Raw genomic sequence first — 22,221 nt, forward strand, 5'->3', positions numbered from 1 at the left:
AACTAATGTATGAACAAAATAAAAAAAACTGCAGAGATCTGAAAAAAAGTGGAAGGAAGACCTCTCCCATAAGGGCTCCCAATCTATATACAAATAGGTCATCAAAATAAAGATTAGTGGAATTTTGATACCCCTGTGCTGACCGATAAGCTGTCATCTCCTTTATTACAAATCATTGATTTGACAGTGGCTGTGCTTGGTATTTTACCTCAATAGGGTAGAGTTTTCTAGAGTGTTGCAGAGTATTATGTGTATTGTAACTATTTGTTAGTTTTCTGAAAAATAGGCATAAAATTGATAAATGTTTTAAGTTATAGGTAGTCAACATGTTATTGTCTTCCAAATATGTTTTCCTCTTTTAATATGTATACATATAAAGGGTTTATGTTTAATTAAACTCAGCATATTGTAAGTAACTGACATGCGTCATCCAATTCAGTACTTTATCTTCAGCTCATTCAACAAATGGAGTTTGGTTGCCATGACAGCCTATCAGGCAAACACACTGACATATGCTGGTTATTGTCTTGAATGTTTTTCATCGCTTTCATTTTTCACTTTCAAATGTTTTCTAGATAAATGCAGAACCCAAGGACAATGTTATTGTTTATCTCATGAAATTAAATCTTTCCTATATAAATAATATAATAATGAATTGTGGAACTTTTTAAATCAATAAATATTATTATAATTGTGGTTGAGGTATCATCTTAATCACCAAAACTCAATATTGTCCAGCAAGAACAGATATAAATCCCCTGATGAAATGGTATACTACCACAACAATGTCATTAACCTCAGTAATCTTATTATTCAATAAACCAGGCTGAGAACACAAGGACAGACACAGCCTGTAGGCCCTAAAACTGAATGCACTCTCATCCTACTCTCACAAAACCACCCAAGTCAGGGACCAGTAACTGGGTGCCCAGACTCTTCATACTCAGACAAGGACAAGACAAACAAAAGAATAAAAAAGCCACCAAAGCAAAGTCATAAGGCTAGAGGGCAACAAAGTACAAAATTGTTAGACAAAGGGACAAGGAAGACAAGTCAAGGGGTCAAAAGAAACCAGATATAAGAAGACACAATGCATCCAATCTTGGTCAGGTGTGCACTGCAACTGTACAGTACTGAGGATAAGTTCCCATGACCTTTTGTGTGATGTCAGAATCCTGGTTCCAACACTGATTGGATAAAGATTCTATACATCACAGCAGGTTAACTGTTAGTGAACAAGACAGGAGACTACTGGTTGTGGTACATAATTAATCAATGCTGCTAGGAAGAAACAAACCAATGTTCAGACAAGACAATGTTAATAAACACCTCCTTAGCCACATCTGCATTTTTTTTACTTATTGTTAAATGTATTCAACTCTCAATAAAAAGTATTTGATAAAAGTAGGGCCTTAGTTTTATAATGTGACCAAAAACCTGAAGATCTTCAGCCATTTTACTTCCCCATGTTGTTATGTTACTGTTTTTTTTTACCATGAAAGTGCTTTCCAAACTATAATATTTTCATGGCGCTATAGAGCCAGATGAGACAAGCAAATGTAAAGTCAATTTTGTAGTTAAAGGTTAAATAAATAAGCTGTACTTTTTTGATGATGTCCATTTTTAGTTTCTTTAAATTCCACTGAAATGTTTAACAAAAGCTACTTAATTTTCATGTATCCAAAATGGGACGGCTTTAAAAATGATAATTGGCATACAACAAAATCAACCTGTCCTACAGCAATGACAGCAAATTAAATGAAATATTGCTGGGCTTAAGATGGTAACAATGAAAATGTAAAAGAGAATCTTATTTAAGAAAAGGCGGTCCGCATGTGGTTAAGCTAAATTTAAAAATGATGATTTTCTTGACTTCTTTATTTGTGTGTTTGTTTTTTAGAATTCAAAAACCACTTCATGTCTTGAATAACAATGTAGAAATGTGGATTTATTCAGGGACACTTTGCCCTTAGACCAAAACTGACATTGTGTTTCAGAGCAAGTGTTTTTCAATGATAGGACTGATGAAAGTTGGGACAATGGCAGTCTGATTGCATAATGCTTAAGGCATTCACCAGGAACATTTGTTCTCAAAATAGCAGGCATTAAAATGTGACAACAATATGCATGCTGAATAAAATACAAATTTACACGGGCCTCTTATGGGCTAAGCATTTGAGCATTCTATGTTTTAAAGAAATTTCTTATCTCTTAAAAATTTTAATAAGTTGTCTGGAATTTTGGGATTGCATATTTCTTTGCAAAAAGGGACATGTATTTTAAAAGCTGATAAGAAAGCAGAAGATTGTGATTTTTTTTCTCTAGTGTCTATGTGTGCTTTCATCGATAGATTTTTGACAATATGTCAGAAATGTGTCTTACAAAATGAAACATGTTATTAGTTAGCAAATACTGTATTCTGAATTTCAATTTAATCCAAAAAGTAATAGTTGCTTATATTTTAAAGCTGCCAACCTGCAAATTATTCCTTTCCTTTTATCTTTGCTTTTATGAGATTTGTAGAATTCTCAACATGCTATTCTTTCAAGAGAAAGTATGAATGTATACGTGAATAAAATACATTAACAGTAACATACTAATTTTGCTATTTTTTATTTTGTTTTTGCAATTTAAAAATGGTTGTATATCTATTCACTTTGTGTTGTGCTGAAAAAAATGTAGCTCTATTGGCTCAAAACACCATTTAATAAAAAATTTTTACAACTTTTCTGAACTAGAAATTTTCAGAAAAGAAAATATTAAGTATCAAAAGTAAGCTTTTTGCAGCCTTAAATTATTATTGCATATAGCTCTGTAGTTAGGGATGAGCGGACCCAAACCAACAAGAATCGGCAACACTTGCTATGCTAATTGTTGCATTTTTCCTACGATCAGGGACAGGGATCAAGGTCAGGGAAACGATGATCCAAAAGAAAAGGTGGATTGTATGCCCAGCTGTTATTTTAATGCTTCCTACCTAACCTAATAAAAAAATATATAAAAAAGAAGTTGAGTTTTCATAAGCCTTACCAGTTTTTGACCAGTGAGGCCTTCAAGAAGATCCAAAAGTCTTCTTCCATCTTGAAGTTCACTGAACAAATCTTCAACTGGATGTTTCCCAAACTGCAAAGATAAGAAATTCAAATTTGAGATTATTTTACACGAAAGTATTAAAGTCTTGTTGACCACAATTTAGAAATTTATGGGTTGCAAAATCTGAAAAGACAATCATATGATTAACTTCCTCTTTCTATAGGGTTGGACAAAAATATACCGTATTTTTTGGACTATAAGACACACTTTTTAGCAAGAAAAAATCTTGCTAAAAAGCGCCTGCGTCTTATAGATGGAATGTCAGGAGGATACAGCACCTCCTGACTGCTGTAATGGAGATCGGGTGATACCCTGATCTAGAACTGCACCCGATCTCCCAGAGAGGAGAGGTTTTGTACTGCTCTCTCCCTTTGCCTACAGGTACAGGACCTGCGGTGATGTCGGAATCATGTGACTGATCACATGCTTCTTAGAGGTGTGTGTGTGTGTGTGTGGGGGGGTTCTGTGTGTATAGCTAAGCTGTGTGTGTAACTATATTCATAATGCAGATCTGTGTGTGTAACTATATGGATGATGCAGTGCTGAGTGTGTAACTATGGATGATGCAGAGCTGTGTGCGTGTAACTATGGATGATGATGATGCAGGGCTGTGTGTGTAAATGTATGTCTGTGTGTGCCGTGCTTTAGTGAGACCAACAGGGATATTTTAATTGGTGTAAAATATATTTTTCTTTTTTTGAAAGCCTAAATCTGGGGTGTACTATAGTAAGAAGCGTCTGGTAGTCCGAAAAATACGGGTATATTTATTTTACATAAATATATATACAGGGTGTAAAAAAAAAGGTCTAGCAGTGGAACATCTTGCAAAATACACATTGGATTAAATCACTAAACATATATATGGCAAATATTTCTCAAAAATCTATCCAAAATGATACCAAACACGGCCTCCTACCCCCACCCACTGAGCAGGACAGGGAGCCTTTAAAATTTTAAAAGGGAACCCCATTTTTTATTGCAGATTCAGATTTCCTAGGAAATATTACATTGAATGCGAGTCCCTTTGCCTCTTACACATTGGGGAGGTTCATTAACTTAAGTCTCCTCCTCTCTGTAGATGTGGAATTTCTTTGTTGTCTACAAAGTTTTTAAATATTGAATACTGTACATTAAGTGCTTGATTTTTGTAGCAATAAATAGCTTTCAGAAAAATATTGCATACATTTATTTTCAGATTTTGGATCGCATGTGTTTTTATAAAATTATCCACCTTTTATTAATGTTTTTGCACACATTTAGTTTTTTGCCCATTACAGCGCTCTCTGTCACCAAAATTTAAAAAGAACTTAGTTAAATCCATTTCATTTTTATGGGGAATCTGAATTTGCAATAAAAATGGGTTTTTCAATTTAAGAAGTTTAAGTTGCCCAGTGCACCACCCCAAGGAAGTGGGGATAGAGGCTGAGTTTTATTGAATAGATTTTTGATAAATGTTCGACATGTATAGGACACAGACTTAGCCTATAAAATATTTAACATATATAGGTAAAAAATGGCAGCACTAAAGGATTTCAAGCAAAAAAACTGTGTACTATTATTCATATAAGACCGCAGCAACATTTTAGTTCTTCATAAAATGTGGTTTGATAACTCCAGAGCCTATGATAGCAACTGCTGAATCCATATTTATGGCGTGCATATAACATCACCAGCCACCGGGGGGAAGGAAGGGGAGGGTCTTGGGGAAAAGAGGGGAAATATTTTATACTAATCTGTATCACGACAGCTTTTTAATTGTTGAGGAAAGCCAAACTATGTAGTGATTCTGTAATGGAATGTATATTTTCGCTGTGTTTATTGCTGATATGGTAAATATGAACTTCATATTTATGCATTTTGTATACAATGATTTGGCTAAATAAAGTAAAAATGCATATATATATATATATATATAAAAAATATTTGACATCTATAGGTAAAAAATAGCAGCACTAAAGGATTTCAAGCAAAAAAAGGTGTACTATTATTCATATAAGACCGCAGCAACATTTCAGTTCATCAGGTCTGGGTCTTTTGTTAAGCTTGAGAAAAGTCCCAGGACTGAAATGTAGCTGTGGTCCTATGAGAATAAAGGTACACCATTATTTGCTTATAATCTAGGAGTGATTTTTTACTGATATATAGCAGAAAGCATCCAACACACCAATAGATATGGTGAGACAAAGTGGCTTTATTCACCCATTGCAGATACGTTTTTGGCTGATCCATATAGCTTTTATCAAGGTGGATCAGCTGAAACGTAGATTCATGGGTGAATAAAGCCACTTTGTTTCATCATATATGTATATATATATATATATATATATATATATATATATATATATATTTACATATTTCTGTGTGTGTAAAATTCTGCTATGCAAATACTACTTATTTAACTTTGTATATGAAAGTCTCTTAAAAATTCTTATTCTTACAATCCATTTACACATAACGCTATTAAGTGAAATCTAAATCACTGTTCTTACAAATTTCCCTAAATTAAAGATATTACTGTTTTTGTGTGGTAAAAAGCAATACGACAATAACGGTTGTTATTTACACAATGATATCATTTTATCGCCCACACTGAGTATAAATCTTAATTTGCATTGAATGTAGATGATAATTGTATTCAATTTTCTTTTGTTGTTCACACTAAGTAACTCATGGCTAAGGACTTGACAGCATGAAAGAAAAAATAATAGGTAATTAATTTAACAACTTTGACAGTGCACCAAGTACTCATGGTGACATTATTTGAATACAATATACAGTTTTTTTTTAAATTTAAAACAGTGGGGTACATGTATCTTTATTTCTGTTAGTTTAATTGTCTCATTTTTTGCAACTTTTGTTGATTTTGCATCTTTTCACTGTGTCTTTTGCTGTTGTTTTTCAAGCACACCTTGTGCAGTGTGCCTCATGTATCTTTATTTTCCAAATGTTCTGTGCAACTTTTCACTTATGTATCACTTCTTTTGCTAAGTTTTGCCACTTTTTAGGCACAAATCTGCACCTGTTCCAGGGCAGTTGCAAAGTAGGGAATTTTTTTCATGGACCCTGTTTTAACATATAAGTTGATATTTTTTTACATGCTTTAAATGTTTATAATTTTTTCCCAAAATAAATATTTATTTATTTTATCAACAATACAGACATTAAATATTGTACAAAATCCATAAATCATTGAGTTCTTTATCCTATTATAACAGTAGATTTTTGTGTCTGCCGAGATTTTTCAATTTTCTTTATGGGCCTCCAGTTTTCACCTGGTGAACCCCACATCATCATTTTGAACCTTTAAGGTATGTTATACATCTTATACAACCTTCATCATGACCAACTATAACTATAAGCTTAGAACTAAAACTCTGACTAGGACTAGAACAAAACTGAAACATAGGCCTAGCATTGTTGCCCTCCTCCTTCCCAAGCAAGGGGGTCAGTAATTAGACACTATTGAGCAGATAATCAATCTGTCTGTTAGGTTTCTGTGACCACTCCTATTGGTATATTTATATTTTGGGAACACCTTGAAGGAATTTTTTCTGAAGGCAAGCAATGCTCTGCCAGTAGATCTATAAGGACATTGATATTCAGGGAAAAGGTGTTCTTCCAATTTCTAGCCAATAAAAAAGCTTAGCTGATAGCAGCATATGTCCCACCAATTTGCGAATTTTTTTGTGAATTTTATCTATTCGGATGTTCAGAAGAGCTAGGGAAGGTTTTGGAAAGAGCTGGGAATTTGTCAGTCTGGAGAAAAGTTCGAAAACTGCTTTAAAAAAAGGGCTAATGAGCTTGCAACCCCAGAAAATGTGATGGGTTGTTCCTTCTCTACCACATTCTCTCTAGCAATCTCCTGTGGAGCCTGGAAACAATTTGGCTAATTTTCTCGGCACCATGTACCACCTAGTAATCAATTGTGATGTAATTTCATGAGTTTAGCCAATTTGGAGGCTTTAGACGTTCAATAGTTTGCTTGTTTCCAGTGTCGGACTGGCCCACCAGAGTACCAGAGGATCCTCCGGTGGCTCAACCCAATACTGAACCCCAGAGGTCCATCAGAAAACAACACAATTTGAAGGCTGCTAGAGAATATTTCCTGGGGTGATAATGAAGAGTGGACCTAAGGAAACCAACGCTGCTTGTTTCCATTCTCTTTCAGAGATGCCACTTCCCAAATCCCTCTCCCATCTAGTCAATGAGGAAATTTGACCTCGTGATTGGGCACCTCTTAATGTCTTATTTATTGCTTTTGTATTTTTTAAGGATCCACAAGGGGTACCCTCCAGGTAGTTAGCAAGGCTTACTGGTATAGAAACTTTTGGGCCTTTAAGTTTGTAAATAAAGGGTTTAACCTGTGCATATAGAAGAAAGTCAGATACATTCAGTGAAAATTTTTCTCTCGGTTGGTGGAACGGAGGGGAGTACCTCCTGCTAGTTGTGCTTCTTTATGTGGCGATGCAGATTTGGATTGTTCCTGACACCATTCTTTACCTTTTTGGAAAAGGAAGGCTTTATAATACATTTATAACTTAGGAACGCCATTCCCACCCTCTATTTTAAGTGTTTGGAGGGTTCTCGTGTTTACTCTTGGTTTATGGCCACTCCAAATACAGTCTAACATTTGTTTTTGGAATTTATTAATGATATATTTGGGTACTATGATAGCCATAGTTCTAAAGGTGTGTAGGATTTTTGGTAAGATCATCATCTTATAGAGTGTAATTTTACTCAGCCAGGAGTGTTCCAGTGTGCTCATAGCCTTAATTTCCTCTTGTAGTTTATGAAATAAAGGGAGAAAGTTAATTGAGACCTTGTTTTTAAGAGGAATACAGACTTTTATACCAAGATAAGGGACACACTCCTTTTCCCATTTGAAGGGGAACTCCCTAGAGATGGCTGACCTCATTTGATGCTCAATAATGCATGTAATACTAGACCCTGCCAAAGTCCTCCAGTGCTTTTATTGTGTTACATAAGGAATTAACTGGCTTAGATAGTGCTAGGACCATGTCGTCTGCGAACAGACCAATCTAATGTTGTCTCGAGCCACAACCTATACCCTCAATACCCTCTAATGGTCTCCGTCAGAGGCTCCATGATCATGACAAAAATAAGGGGGGGGAGGACACCCCTTGCGGGTGCCATATATGATATGAAAGGGGGCAGAGATAAAGCCGTTTAAAACATAAACTCAGAGAAAATTGTATATAAATGTTCTAACTGTTCACTCCGCAATACTAATATCAGGGAGTTAGGTTTATGGTTTTAATATAGATGGCAGAATTACAAATTATTGCGGCCCCAAGATTGGAGATGGTGTGGAGGAAGAGAACTGAGGTGCAAGGCCTGTAATTCTTAAAGGTGAAAAAGAGAAAGTGGGGATTGCATGGAGTACAAAAATTGACCAAGGTGATAGAAACACTTGAATCAGTATGCAATTGTATATTTCATACACATACCGTTTTAACCCATATACAACCAAATATTACCACTAAGGAATTAGCTTATTGCCTGGATGTATTGCAGTAAGTAACTCAAAACTGGTGGTAACGGCATGTTGTCTAACTGGTATATACTTGAGATAGTGGGTTGATTATCAGCATGTGGATACAGAGATGTAGCACTGATTAACACATTAACACAAAGACTTAGTCTGTAGTATAGGCGATTAGAGGAAATTGCCCATTTTATGTGAAATTAAATGAGTTAAGTCACTTTAAGCCATGCTAACTAGGGCTGCATCTCTAGGAGTATAGATGAACAATGACATAATTTATTTTTATTAGTGAATATGGTGTTTTCTATGGAAGTCTTGTATCTTCTATTTTAATTCAGTCAGGTTTGTCTATGATACAAATGAGTTGACTACTTCTTTAAAACTGTCAAATGAAATAACAAGTATTAGTCTATTATTAAGCTTAGTGTCCAAAAGAATAATTGCATTATATCGTAAAGAACATTTATTTTAATTAAATATAGATGTACCAGAAAAGGGTTCAACAAATAAATCATAAACTATTGTTAAAAATATTTTAATATTTACACCTTGGTTAAAAAAATTAACCAAATTAACCAAATTAATTTTCTAGTAACACATTTTTTAACATGCATTCTTTTAGTCAAATTGCCCCTTATTTTTTGGTTATTAAGAGTTGGTTTGTCTTTATACTTTACTTCTCTTACAATTTATTTTATTTATACTTTTACAGTTGCAAAAGTAAAATAAATTGACATACAGGTACTGTATATTATTAATAAAAAAAGGAACTTTAATTTCCCTAAATGGGATGACTGCCATATTGAGAAGGGACCCCTTGCATCATATAGCTGTGCGGAACTGTGATTATGATAACAGTTCAGCACAGCTGTTTGGTGGAGAAGAATATATCACTATGATGTATGGAGTTCTGTCCTGTACGCTGTTGTTAGTTTGTTAAATCCAGCCTGTGTAGGTTCTATGATTCACAAAGCAGCCTTGGTTATGTGCAGTCGGCCTTACTTATCAATCCCCACCTTGTAAGTAAAAGAGACTTAGAACACCTTGGAAACTAGAATATCTGCTGCTAATACTACATGACACCTTCAGAGTTCAGAATTGTTGTGTACTGCATTTTCTTATTTGTCAAGGCTGCCTTTGTGGCAGAAAAAGAGCAGACAAAGTATGAGCGGTTTTAATTTTATGTAAAGAAAAGCTCATTGTTTTATCTGATATTTTGATATCCTTTTATAGTCCACTACTGTACACAAAATCTAATATCAAAAGCATTTTATTACTTCAGTGTTTGATAGGTCATTTATAACAATCATTAGATTTTATTGTGCCAAATAGCAGTGAAGTAATTATATCTGATATTTATGCAAAAATTCTTGAGGCATTACTCTACAATAACTACCAGTAAGAAGAAAGAGAACATTCATTTGTAGCTTTTACAAGTCATACATTTGAAAGAGCCATTTATGTCATGAACAATGTCACTTTGACTTATACAGAATAAAATGATATTTAGCCATCTAGAAAAAAAATAAATATCAAAAGAAAAAAAAAAAATAACATCACTAAAATGGGAAACTCCTTGACTATTATTTCGTGACAAATTTTCAATATGAGAATTGTGATCATAGTAAATTCTTCACAATGCTGCAATGTGTCTCATTCACAGGGAAGCTATGAAATAATAGTTATTCTGCATCAAGAAAGTTACTTTATTTCGGAGTTATTGCTACTATGTACAACATTTTTGGTCAATCAACTAGATTGTAATTACAATAATGAGTGTCTTATAGAGGTTTTCTAAAAATACTTCAGCAACTGAAGAATTCAGAGGAAACCTTAGTAACCTTTCTGAGTTTTTTATGAGCAGAACTTGCATTGCACTCTGACCCATTGTAATCAATGGGTCTTTTTAGACTTACATTTTTTTCACGCACACACGCACATTTTTTTTTTAACGCACCATACAAGTCTATGGAGATGCATCAAAAAAACGCATTGCACTCTGAGACACATGCAAGTGCAATGCAAGTGCAATGCGTTTTTCGCGTCCTGAATCCTGTCACGCGCATTACCTGCGTGTGAAAAATGCATTGAAATTGCATTGAAAATGCGCGTGAAAAACTGAGACACTGAACAAACTCTGACTGAAAACTGATTGAACTCTGATGCAAAATGTCAGTTTTTCACTGACCAAACTCCGATCGCACCCTGAGCAACCTCTGACTTGATCTGCAACGCAAGTGTGGAAGGGGCCTTAAGATCTGCTCTAAAAATTTTAAATTTGCCTGTCACCACATTTTTCAAGATAGGGGTTTCCATACATTAAAGAAAGTTGGTGAGCGGGTTTCCTCTTTAGGGTACATTCACTTCCAAAATATTAGTTAAACAACTCTACATTTTAAAACCCACTCGGAGCTGATTCTGCAGCATGGGCATGGATTTTTTTGGTAAGGCCTACTCAGAAAATACTGCATAGACTATTTTAACAAATTTTCTCATTCAATGTAGTTTTTGATCTCTTCACCCGTCACCCTTTATTGAATGTACAGCAACAAGGAATTGGAATTAATTATTAATGAATAATAATAATAAAATTTCTATGCATATTTATTTTATGCAAAACTCTGTTTAATATGACAAATCGTAAATAATAGTTTGAAAAATCAAAGTCAAATTGGCTTCTCCTTTCACTTAATGAAGATAAAAATTCATGTCATAAGTGTACTTATTATTTAGGCACAGCAAGATCATGGAGCAGGTAGATGGCATTCAGAAGGGTTTGGCTATGATTGACTTGCATTGCTCCCTTTCACAAACTGCATATAGGTGGATATGGATGAGAAGGGTAAATTTACACATAATTTATAAGGTGGAAACTTGATTGCTAATTTTATGATATGAAACAATCTTTAGTCACTGTTCCATATAACAATTTAAAAACTATGGGTAAGACATTGCCATATGTAGGTTACATTTACCAGATTAGCCATGTCTAGTCATCACTTTTTATGCTGAAGCTGAATGCAACTCATGACTATTTTTGGACCACAAGATGCATCTGGCTTCCAAAGAAAGTCAATATCCTGACAGAGAAATCCTGTGAAAGGAGAAAACACAACAAAAAGTGATATCTAGCTGTGAAAATTATTCACAGTATCCAGAAGGTATACTAAACAATTTGCAGAGAAATTGGCACAGATCCCTGGTTTGTGTGAATGAGACCTTACTATTCAAAAATCATTGCAGAACTTGAAAAAATCTTGTCTATTTTAGATAATGTAAGATAAAATCAGCTTAATTTTATAGCAGATTTGTATCCAACTAAAGCAGGACCTACTCATAAGATGTGCATTATTCAATAAGAGAGGAAACATACACTTATTGCATTTAGTTATCTTCAGCAGAACAAAACAATTCCACATATCTGATTTCTTCCCCACCTTCATTTCCATGGATAGTCTAAACGCTTCTAAAAGGGATCATTAGATTGTATGGATCTTGACATTAATCTAATGTACATTGACAGAGTTTGGCTATGTGAAAAGACAGAATCAAGAAAACTTCCAGAAATCCAATGAGTTCTAAATCAGTATGTATGTCTTCAAGGTTATCTTTGCTTGTTTGTTCCACTCACTCTTTTATGGATTGGGTCAATGCTTGCATTTGTCAGTTTTTATTCTTATTTTTGGATCATCTTGTGTTTGAAGAAAGTTCAACTCAAGATGTTTTTTTTTCAAACTTATTTTCACTTTGATTAGGTGCAATTACAGTACATTCTCCAAATCACCCTGCAAACAACCACTTTTTATACCTTTGTAAATTTGGTTTGGCAAATTTGGCAGGAATCACAGAAGTTTCATTACTGTAAGCCAGAGAAGTGCTCATTACCCAGTCCACAATGAAAAGTAATTGCACAAGCTTGTAAGTGTGTTGAATCGAAGACTATTTAAACTCATATTGCACATGAATATCAGTTGAGTTTGCATATTATTCTAAGTATGCTTTTCACTTTTTAATAAACAAATTTTTACACTTCAGTGCACTTGAATGCTATTATAGTCCGTTTTTCTATTTCTTTATAGCTTGAATGATTGCTGCTTATGCAGCCCTCCAGCTAACACCTATGAATTTGTTGAAGAATGAAGACTTTGAACACTGGAGCTTTTATAGATATTGCAGAAAAGTACTTGATATGACGATATTCATTTTAAGAAGAGAAAAAGACCAGCAGCTAAAGGAAGTACATTTGTAACAGCCATCAATTAGTCTCTTCAACAATGGTTTCGAATGGGTTTCAATATTGAAAAGATATCACCCATATATGCAAACTTTTAATGGTCTACACAATATATTGTTACTGGATTGCATGCTGCATCATAATAATTACTACCAATAAAAGTAACAATAATATTAAGGTGCTATGTTAGCAGACTGGATGTGCACAAATGTGAAAGGTAACATGTGCAGTATATTAGTTCTAGAAAGTGCTAAGGTGTCTTGGGATGTACAAAAATTCTGCTTGATGAATTTGTTAAATCAACTGCCACTTTATTTTCAGAATATTCAAAATATAACAAGCACTAACTTAACTATAAATGTACTACTGTATTCAAATGGCTAATACCATTGTGCAATACTTACGGTGCATACCAGCAGTGTGGAAAATTATTAAAGTAACCCTCCACCAGAGGAGGTGGAGTTTTACTGTACTGTACCTAAGCCATGAATAGTCAACATCACTGGTGCTCTGCATTCTGTTTCAGGAGCCCCCCTTATTTGTTCACCTTCCCTCTTGGTTCTGATAATAACTATTGCCCAGTTCAAAGCATGTGAAGCTAAACAGAAAAATAGTAGCAGAGATACCTAGTGTAGAACAGAAAGTACCAAGTATATTGATCATTCATGCAATATATATCATCCAATTTTGTAGTCTGAGTCGAGGATTACTTTAAGTTGATGCTTGCTGCATCTATATGTTCTTGGCCACCTCTTCTATTACTTTATAGAAATACTTAAATTAAAAATCAGGATTTTACATTTTCACTTAACAAATGGTTTCCATAGCCTGTTTAATGCTAATTTCTTCTTTTATAATAAACATTAGTGGTTCCATTCCATATCTGGCCCCCTGCCAGTAAACTGGTGTAGTCATGAAGTCATCATTATTATCTTCTCTCTGCTCTTACAAACTCTACTTTCTGCTCCATTCTTTCCTCATGTAGTCATGAGCTGACAGAAATTTGCTTACAGCTCAGAGTCAGCTCATATCTGCAGGAGGGAAAGGGGAGGGTAAAGTAAAGTTTTTGAAATAACTCTACAGATAATGATGATGAATGCAGTTTGCTGTAAAGTCCTATAATACCAATTTCTCCATATATGTTTTTTTAAATTTTTATGTTGTGAAATAATAGAGCATATTGTTATCAAGTTAAAGCATTTGTCAAAAAATGTAATTAATTGGTTTATGCCAAGATTCCCAGCCCTTTTCCTCAAAAAAAAAAGTCAAAGGTGTAGCCGTGCAGTGGGCATGACTCTATTCACACCATCACACCATCATCATGAATGTCATATTTGTGACATACATATTAACTGAAATCTATACTAACTACAAGTATGGATGATTTATAAGCCAGGTGTCCAATTTAAAACAAGGCATGCACTTCCCAACAGATTAGGAACATGGATTACCAACAAATGGGGTGTCAAGACTGTGCAAAATGTAGGTTTGATAAATGTCCCCAGTATCTACTAGAAAATGAAATAATGTGTATTTTTATTAAAATTTTTACTACAAATCAATTTTATAAAAAAATAATATTAAACTTAGATGTTATCAGCCAATTTAGGACTTTCTGACTTTTACTTGACATATAAGAAAAGAATGGGCAATCAGAAAATTGCCAAAAACTCTGCCTGTTAGAGAAATCAGTTGGATAAAATCTATTTCTTAGAACTACTATTGTGCTGTCTACAACATTTTGTGAAATCAGTGGATGAGAAAACAGAAGTGCTTGCTGTGAAAACAATGAAACTGAATGGCAAGAGAGGGAAAATTTAAGTTAATGCAACCTTGGGAGAGTCAGAGCTTCTTAGTGGCACAAATGCTAAAAATGTAGAACAGTACAATTTAGCAACTTTGCACACTGTTTACTTAGGAGTCAAGAGATTTTTAAATGTATATTTTTAGATTTTCTACATTTTGACTAAAGTCAAAATGTGTGTAATTCAAAAGTGCAGAGATGCACTTATAACTTCAGATTCTGGAATTTACAGTAATTAGGACCAATACTGGAGTCTGCGTCGATGGAAGCATTTTTATGACTGGATGGAAGCGAAGATAGAAGCATTTTTATGACTGGATGATGTACTAACAAAACTTCTTGGAACCTGACATACTTGGTGCTGTGGCTTCCTTCGTCCATTATGCCAGATTTGTGATTCTGAGGACCTGAGTCCCCAGCTGCGAGCACCACTCTGTGGAAATTTTGGATTGCTGTCTTATTCTTCCTATACACTGAGAGGGTGAAAACTGTAAGACTATATTCACACTGCCGTTGCCCACCCGTACCGTACCGTAGCGGGCAACGGCAGTGTACGGGGAGAGGAGGAGGAGGTGAGCGCAGCTCACCCCCGCCCCTCTCCATAGCAACCTATGGCGCACGGCGCCGTATTACGGGAAAAGATAGGACAGGTCCTATCTTTTTCCCGGGTACGGAACGGTACGGTGCCGCACGTGTGCGGCACCGTACCGCTCCCGTAGGGTGCCGTGCGCCCATAGGAGTGTATGGGGGACGTATATCGGCCGTATATACGCCGGCCGTATATACGTCCCCCATACGTTCGTGTGAATATAGCCTAAGAGCGCAACTATTCAAATTTACCAAAATAGGTGAAAAAGTAAGGGAAAGAAACTAAGATACATTACCCCCACATGTTTACGTGGCTATATCTATGGCTATACAGTACAGGCGGTCCCCTACGTAAGGACACCTGACTTACAGACAACCCATAGTTACAGACGCCCACTGTGACCTCTGGTGAAGCTCTCTGGATGCTTTACTATAGTCCCAGAGTGCAATGATCAGCTGTAAGGTGTCTGTAATGAAGCTTTATTGATAAGATGGAAAAGGAAATGATAGACATGGGAACCTGAGTGAATCTTAAAGCTAGGCCCACCCAACCTACTTGCTGATCCTACACTGCATGTTAAGTGATATCTGGTTGGAGTTCACTTCCTGCACCAAAATGAAAAAACAGAGACATAAAAAAACAAACACAGAATTATTATTGTACAAATATGGAATAAATCCAGGAAGACAATGCAGTGCAGAATCAACAGATGTTCAGAAGACATGCAAGGGTCAGAAGAACATGCAAGTATATCAAGAAAATGTCCGCAAACTCCAAAGACTTATGGAAAGCACTGGCAACTGTTCATCACACCTAACTGAACCTACTGCAGCCCAGAACAAAGTCAGCAGGAAGTAGAAAGGTTCAAAGTCATGTAACTGGACACCTCTCTGCGGTATATTGTACAGGTATCTGTTAGGTTACCTTGTCTCCATGGACACGCATGCTTCACAGTGCAGTAACTCTGCCTTAGATGATGACGCTGCTGGCTGCCTTTGAGATAGGTCAGCAGTAACGGGCAGAGTCTTGAGCTACGTCTCTCTACTATAGTGGTGCATGCAAAGTAGTGATTTGTGCACGAGGAATGCACCCACATGCCATACTGATCCGGTCATCTGAGCAACAGGCCTCTGGCTGGCTTATTGTAGTTATTTTTCATACATTTTCTATTTGTTGCTGGAATGGGGGTGTCATTTAGTTGGAATAGCTGTGAAGATGATATGCAGCTGTATCCCTAAGTATGGAATAGATGTCTCCGCCCATATGAAAGGGCAGGCATGTTTTAAGTACTCTTCTGTATCTTTGGGGACATTAATACCTAATATAAGTGATTTGGTAGCATTTAATTAGTAATATGAAACTCTTTTACTAATTGCCGCTAGAGAATTGAATGGGTTCGTTATGGCTATAATCACGTCATCCGCAAATAATCCCATTTTTTGCTCTGTCTCTCACACCTTTATCCCTGATACCACTTTAGACAACCTAATGGTTGAGGCCAGGGGTAAAAGTAAGTGGAGACAGAGGGCACCTCTGCCTTTTGCCATTGTATAAGTTAAACGCCTTTGGCATATACACAGATGTTAGTCCTCTTGCATTTGGGGTAGTATATAGAGCCATAACACCTCTTGAAGCCTCATTTGAGAAGCCGAACCATTTCAGCATCACAGCTAAATACCCCCAATGTACCCTGTCAAATGCCTTCACCACGTCTGGACAGAGGAGCAGAGAAGGCATCTGACGATGCTCCACAACATGAATCAGATCTATGAACCGTTTTGTTCCGTCCGAGGATAAGCAACTTTTTATAAAACCAGCTTGATCTTGGCCCTCTAGCTGTGGTAGAAGTACAGCCAACCTTTCCGCTAAAATTTTCGAGTACAGCTTTAGGTTAGTGTTTAGGAGGGAGACCGGACAGAAATTTCCCAGCCTCTCTGCTGGTTTCCCGGTTTTGGGATGGTTGCAATTGTCGCTTGCATCATATTGGGTGGGATAACTCCCTCAGTCTGGATCTTTTTGAAAATTGTACTCAGATGTGGTATTAAGGTATCTGAAATTTTTTTTCTAATAGTCACTACCTAGACCATCCGGATCCAGGGCCTTGTTTAATTTTAAGGACTTTATGGTTTTCTGAATTTCTTTATCATCATTTGCATTTGCTAAATATATTGTTTGCTTTGTTTAGGTAAGTTAATTGAATTTAGGAATTGACCAATATCTACCTTTGATGGCTGGTATATTTCTGAGTCGTTCCTAAGATTGTAGAGCTTAGTGTAGTAGTCAGCAATTGTGTCTGCAATGCCCTGTGGGTCAAATACCCTAGATTGGGCCGCCTTTTGCTTCAGTTGAGAAGCAAGCACCTTCCCTGCCTTACTGCCTAAACTGTAGTGTGTAGCTTTCAGTTTCCTTAAAACGTCTTCACATTTGTCTGATATAGTTGATTTTGGAGGTTGAAAATCATGTTATATACTAGAAGACACAGGCAGCTTATTCTGAAAGTATTCCATGTTTCTTCTACCTCCAAGGAAATCAGGATTTTGAAATAGCAAGGGGAATGCTTGAGAGGTTAGATCGGATGTAAATTGGGATATCCATTGAAAAGAATAAGTCAATCAAGCATTATACCATATTCTCAATGCTGCATAATGTTACATTATGCTTGAAACAGTAAGTGGATATTGGGACACTCAATGCTTGAAATGATTAAGAAGTAGGTCAGTACTTGGATATAATAACCAATATGAGTCTTATGATGCTTGAGGGGGATATAAATCATTAGATTCTTCTTTACTTTCTGTGTGCAATGTGTTGGAGACATTATAGCAGCAAATCTTCACCCACTAGCTACAAGGCAGAAGTGAATTACAGATAAAGCCGGCAAAGGGGAAAAATAAAAAAAAATTTAAAAATCATGTCATATTATGTACACAAGTAGTGTTCCTTCTTGTGTACAAAAACAGTACAAAAATGTATATGCATGCAGAAAGGTCATCTTAAAGAAGTAGAACTGGCTGTAATATAAAAAGATGTTTTGTAAGCAATGAGATATACCTTCAATAGAATGCTATTGTGTGTGGTTAGTTTAGCTTATTGACACAATAATGATACATTTTATAGGCACCCAGTAAAAAATGATTTGCTCGATTTAGAGGAGATATGATATACGCTACACTTACAAATTACAGTTGACAATTCGAAACACATTCTTTACCAACCACATCCCATTAAGGATTCAGTTTTTATTCAGGCTCCTGTCACTAGAATATTAAAATGTAATGTTAAGTATTAAACATTAATAACTATGTTAACTCGCTGCAGTGCTATACAAGACAAGGTTTTCCTATGTGAATAGGCTATTTAGTCAGCAGGGGTGAGATGATAGCTTTTGAATTCAGTGCTAGCCCAAAAGCAAATTAAGAATTTCCAGTGTGCATTCAAAGGCTTGGCCCGTGTATGATGATTAGATTCTTATTCCACTCTAAAATAATTATATGGTTGTCTTGGTTGTTTAGATTATGTTATTGTTGTATTTTACTTTCTTTATGCATCAAAAGACAGGAAAATAAGTTTTTGTCCCACAAAACGCTGATCTACCAGGGACTTATTTTTAGGCTCAGATAATTTCTTCCAGTCTGATTCATTATGTATGCATTGTCTTAACATAGTGAGAGCATAAGTGACAGAAAAAAAGCAAACATACTGTAAACAAGTATTTTTTTTATTATTGTAATGTAGAAACCACAATCTCTAAAGCTATAAAACCACATCAATATTCATCATTCAGTAACAAAGTTTTCTATATATCAGGGGGTTGCCAACATTATTGTTAAACATGTTAAAAAAAAATCACTTAACCCTTTAGTGACACGGCCTGAAAAGGCTCTAGTGACCGGGCATTTTCTGCGAATATTTGTAAGCGGCAGTTTAAGGGCCACAACTTTTTTTATGCATGCTACCTTAAATTTTTTGCTTTTTTTTAGAAACATAGCTAGTTAAATTTTGATAAAAGTTTTTTTTTTCATTTACATTTTTCTTTGGGGTTAAAAATGGAAAAAAAAATCTTTTCTTTGTAATTTATAGTACATATTTTTTTAAATTTTAAAATGAACTAAAAATTAACATTATTAATGAATTCCTTATTCATTAATAATTTTAGACTATGTATAGTCTTGGGCAAACGGGGCGACATTTGCAGTGTTTTTTTGAAGTGTTTTATGTGGAATAGTGTAAATGTATTTATATGAATATATACATATATAATATTAATTTTAGTAGGTAGAACAATAGTGTAGGACAATGTATCAACATGCTACAATACAACAATCCATTTTGCATGTAGAAGTTCCTCTTCTCTTAATGCATTGAACTAAATTCTTGTCGCTTAATATCACTGCTTAGTGGCAGGGACGTCATGGCATTAGGCATCAAGGCTTCAGAGGAAAGAGATTTAGGGAGGGCTCTGTTCCTCCCCTTATCTCAGTCCATGGACTTCTTGTTAGAACCAGCACAAGAAACACCATAAAAAACTGTTAAAAAACCACCGAAAATTGTGATAGATCTGGAAAAATTTGGAAAATTGTATTTTTGTCAAATATTTGCTAAAAGTGGACAACCCCTTTAAATGTATTTTATTTGAGAATAATCTGCTCATTACATACATTACACATTGTTTTACTTACTGATATGGCTTTATTATAACAATTATATTAGATTTAATAGATTATTGCTCTCACAAAAAATGTTTAATTCCTTCTTTAGTTTTAATTAATTGGACCTAAAGCAAACATCATAATGCAGGTTATGTATATGCATATTATGAATTAGTTGCGTGTTAATGAAATTCTAATTACATATTTCATTTAATAAAGATACAGAACAATAATGGTTAAGGAATGGAATGGAATAACAAACGGTTAGGTAAATTAGCCTTTTTAAAATAGAAAAAACATGTTCATAGGCATTATAATCTTACTGAATATTAGTTTTCATTATGTGTAGTGAAGAGTAATTGTTAAATGTGTAAATATACAAAAAATGAGAATAGTTACTGAATAGCAAATCAATTTTCAAGAGTTCAAGCAATTATTGTGCACTATGGGTAGAACAGATACTTACTATTTAACCCTAGACCCAAGCTGAAGAAATGACCTGACTAGAACTCACGATACTATTCTGCTTTACAATTCTGCAATTCTACAATCTCAATTTGCCTTGACCCAACCTCCGCTCATACATGGGTTTTTGTCTAAGTGCTGCCTGCCCCTATCACTGTCTGTCCTTACTAGTGATGAGCGAGTATACTCGTCCGAGCTTGATGCTCGGTCGAGTATTAGCATACTCGGACCGGCTCGTTGCTCGGACGAGTATTTGCCCTGCTCGATAACGAGCATTTAATTTAAAAAAAAAAAGTGAAGAACAGTAAAAAGAAACACATAAAACATTTAATTTAATTGTTTAATTGAAAAAAACAGTGAAAGAACACAGTGCAGAATAGATTGCAGATGTTCGGGAACATCTGCGATCTGTTCCGGAGACACGCGTGCAGAACGGTGTTCTCCACAATAGTATTTAAAGAACAATATGTGTGAAGAACACATTGCAGATGTTTGGCAACATCTGCAAGTTGTTCTCTACACATATTGTTCTTCAAATACTATTGCGGAGAACACTGTTCTGCACGGGTGTCTCCGGAGCAGATCGCAGGTGTCCCGGAGACACGCGTGCAGAACGGTGTTCTCCACAATAGTATTTGAAGAACAACTTGCAGATGTTTCCAAACATCTGCAAGTTGTTCTTCACACATATTGTTCTTCAAATACTATTGCAGAGAACACCGTTCTGCACGCGTGTCTCCGGAACAGATCGCAGATGTTCCCGAACATCTGCAATCTGTTCTGCACTGTGTTCTTTCACTGTGCTCGTTAAGTTTGTCATTTTACTGAAAAATGCTCGGGTCTCCCATTGATTTCAATGGGGCTCGTTACTCAAAACGAGCACTCGAGCATCGGGAAATGTTCGGCTCGAGTAACGAGCACCCGAGCATTTTAGTGCTCGCTCATCTCTAGTCCTTACCCCTGTTCCTTTAGTAAGTTTTATTCTGACCGGCTTTGGCCAAATTCATTGGTAATACTCCAAGGGAATAGGACTTGTTTGCTTGTTTACAATGATCACTGTAAAAGGGGTTAAATGGTATAGTCCAAAGCTGGTCAAAACACAATAAATTCACATCCCTTGCTTATTACATTAAGTTAAAGTAATGTAAACCTTTATTGTGTATGCTTGACAGAGACATATTATTTCTAAAGGGCGTTGGTTAGTTGCCAAAAATTCAGCAAAAATATTAAAGGTATCATCAACAATTATTCCCGAAGTGCTAATATAGTATTTAAATTTAAAATACCTTATAGAGTAAGGTTTTATCAAGTTTGCCTTACAGGACCAATTTGTGGACTGTGGAAGTACAGTACTTCACATCAATTCCTGCATTAATATTATATTTACAACCATGAAACCAGGTTTCATCGCACTAAACTATTCGATTAGTCAGGGAGGGTATAAAATCGCCTTTCTAGAAATCCCTCTTTTATGTCATCTCACTTTTTTACCTATGAGTAATTGCCTGCACTCAAGAGAGTCTGAGATGTGTAATTTTTTGGGCTCTATAGCAGCGAGAACTGTGCATTTTGGAGATCAGAATTCAACATTCAAAATGTGTCAGTATTATGTGATAACTAGAGATACAGGGTCACAAACCTGATACAATTTGAAAGAAAAGACTCTTATCTTTATAATGCCACTGGATGGAAGCATGGCTCCAGCTGCTTTAGAGTCCAAGATACGAGCATCTGAAATGATGCTCCCCCTTCAGCCTCCAAAAGTGACTAATCTCAGAGAAAGCATGACTCTTCTCTGCTAATTTGCATATAAATGTGGTTAAACAGCTGTGTTTAATGTGTATAGTATGGTGTCCATAAAGTGTATTTTACAATATTTTT

At 35.5% G+C, this 22,221-nt stretch overlaps 1 protein-coding gene across 13 annotated transcripts in view; it reads right to left on the reverse strand.

Moving 5' to 3' along the window:
- The window catches only part of DMD (dystrophin), a 1,566,296-nt gene that overhangs the window by 1,155,065 nt on the left and 389,010 nt on the right, over positions 1–22,221 (reverse strand). For all 13 annotated transcript variants that reach the window (XR_011853162.1, XR_011853161.1, XM_072135922.1 and 10 more), the window contains one exon: positions 3,031–3,123. Coding sequence is in view for 11 of the 13 variants with exons in the window: in XM_072135922.1 (XP_071992023.1) it covers positions 3,031–3,123 (93 nt within the window). In the remaining 2 variants the exon portion in view is untranslated. The remainder of the gene's footprint in view (positions 1–3,030; positions 3,124–22,221) is intronic.

Source organism: Engystomops pustulosus, chromosome 2, assembly GCF_040894005.1.
Source record: "Engystomops pustulosus chromosome 2, aEngPut4.maternal, whole genome shotgun sequence".
In the NCBI taxonomy this organism is placed as follows: domain Eukaryota; kingdom Metazoa; phylum Chordata; class Amphibia; order Anura; family Leptodactylidae; genus Engystomops; species Engystomops pustulosus.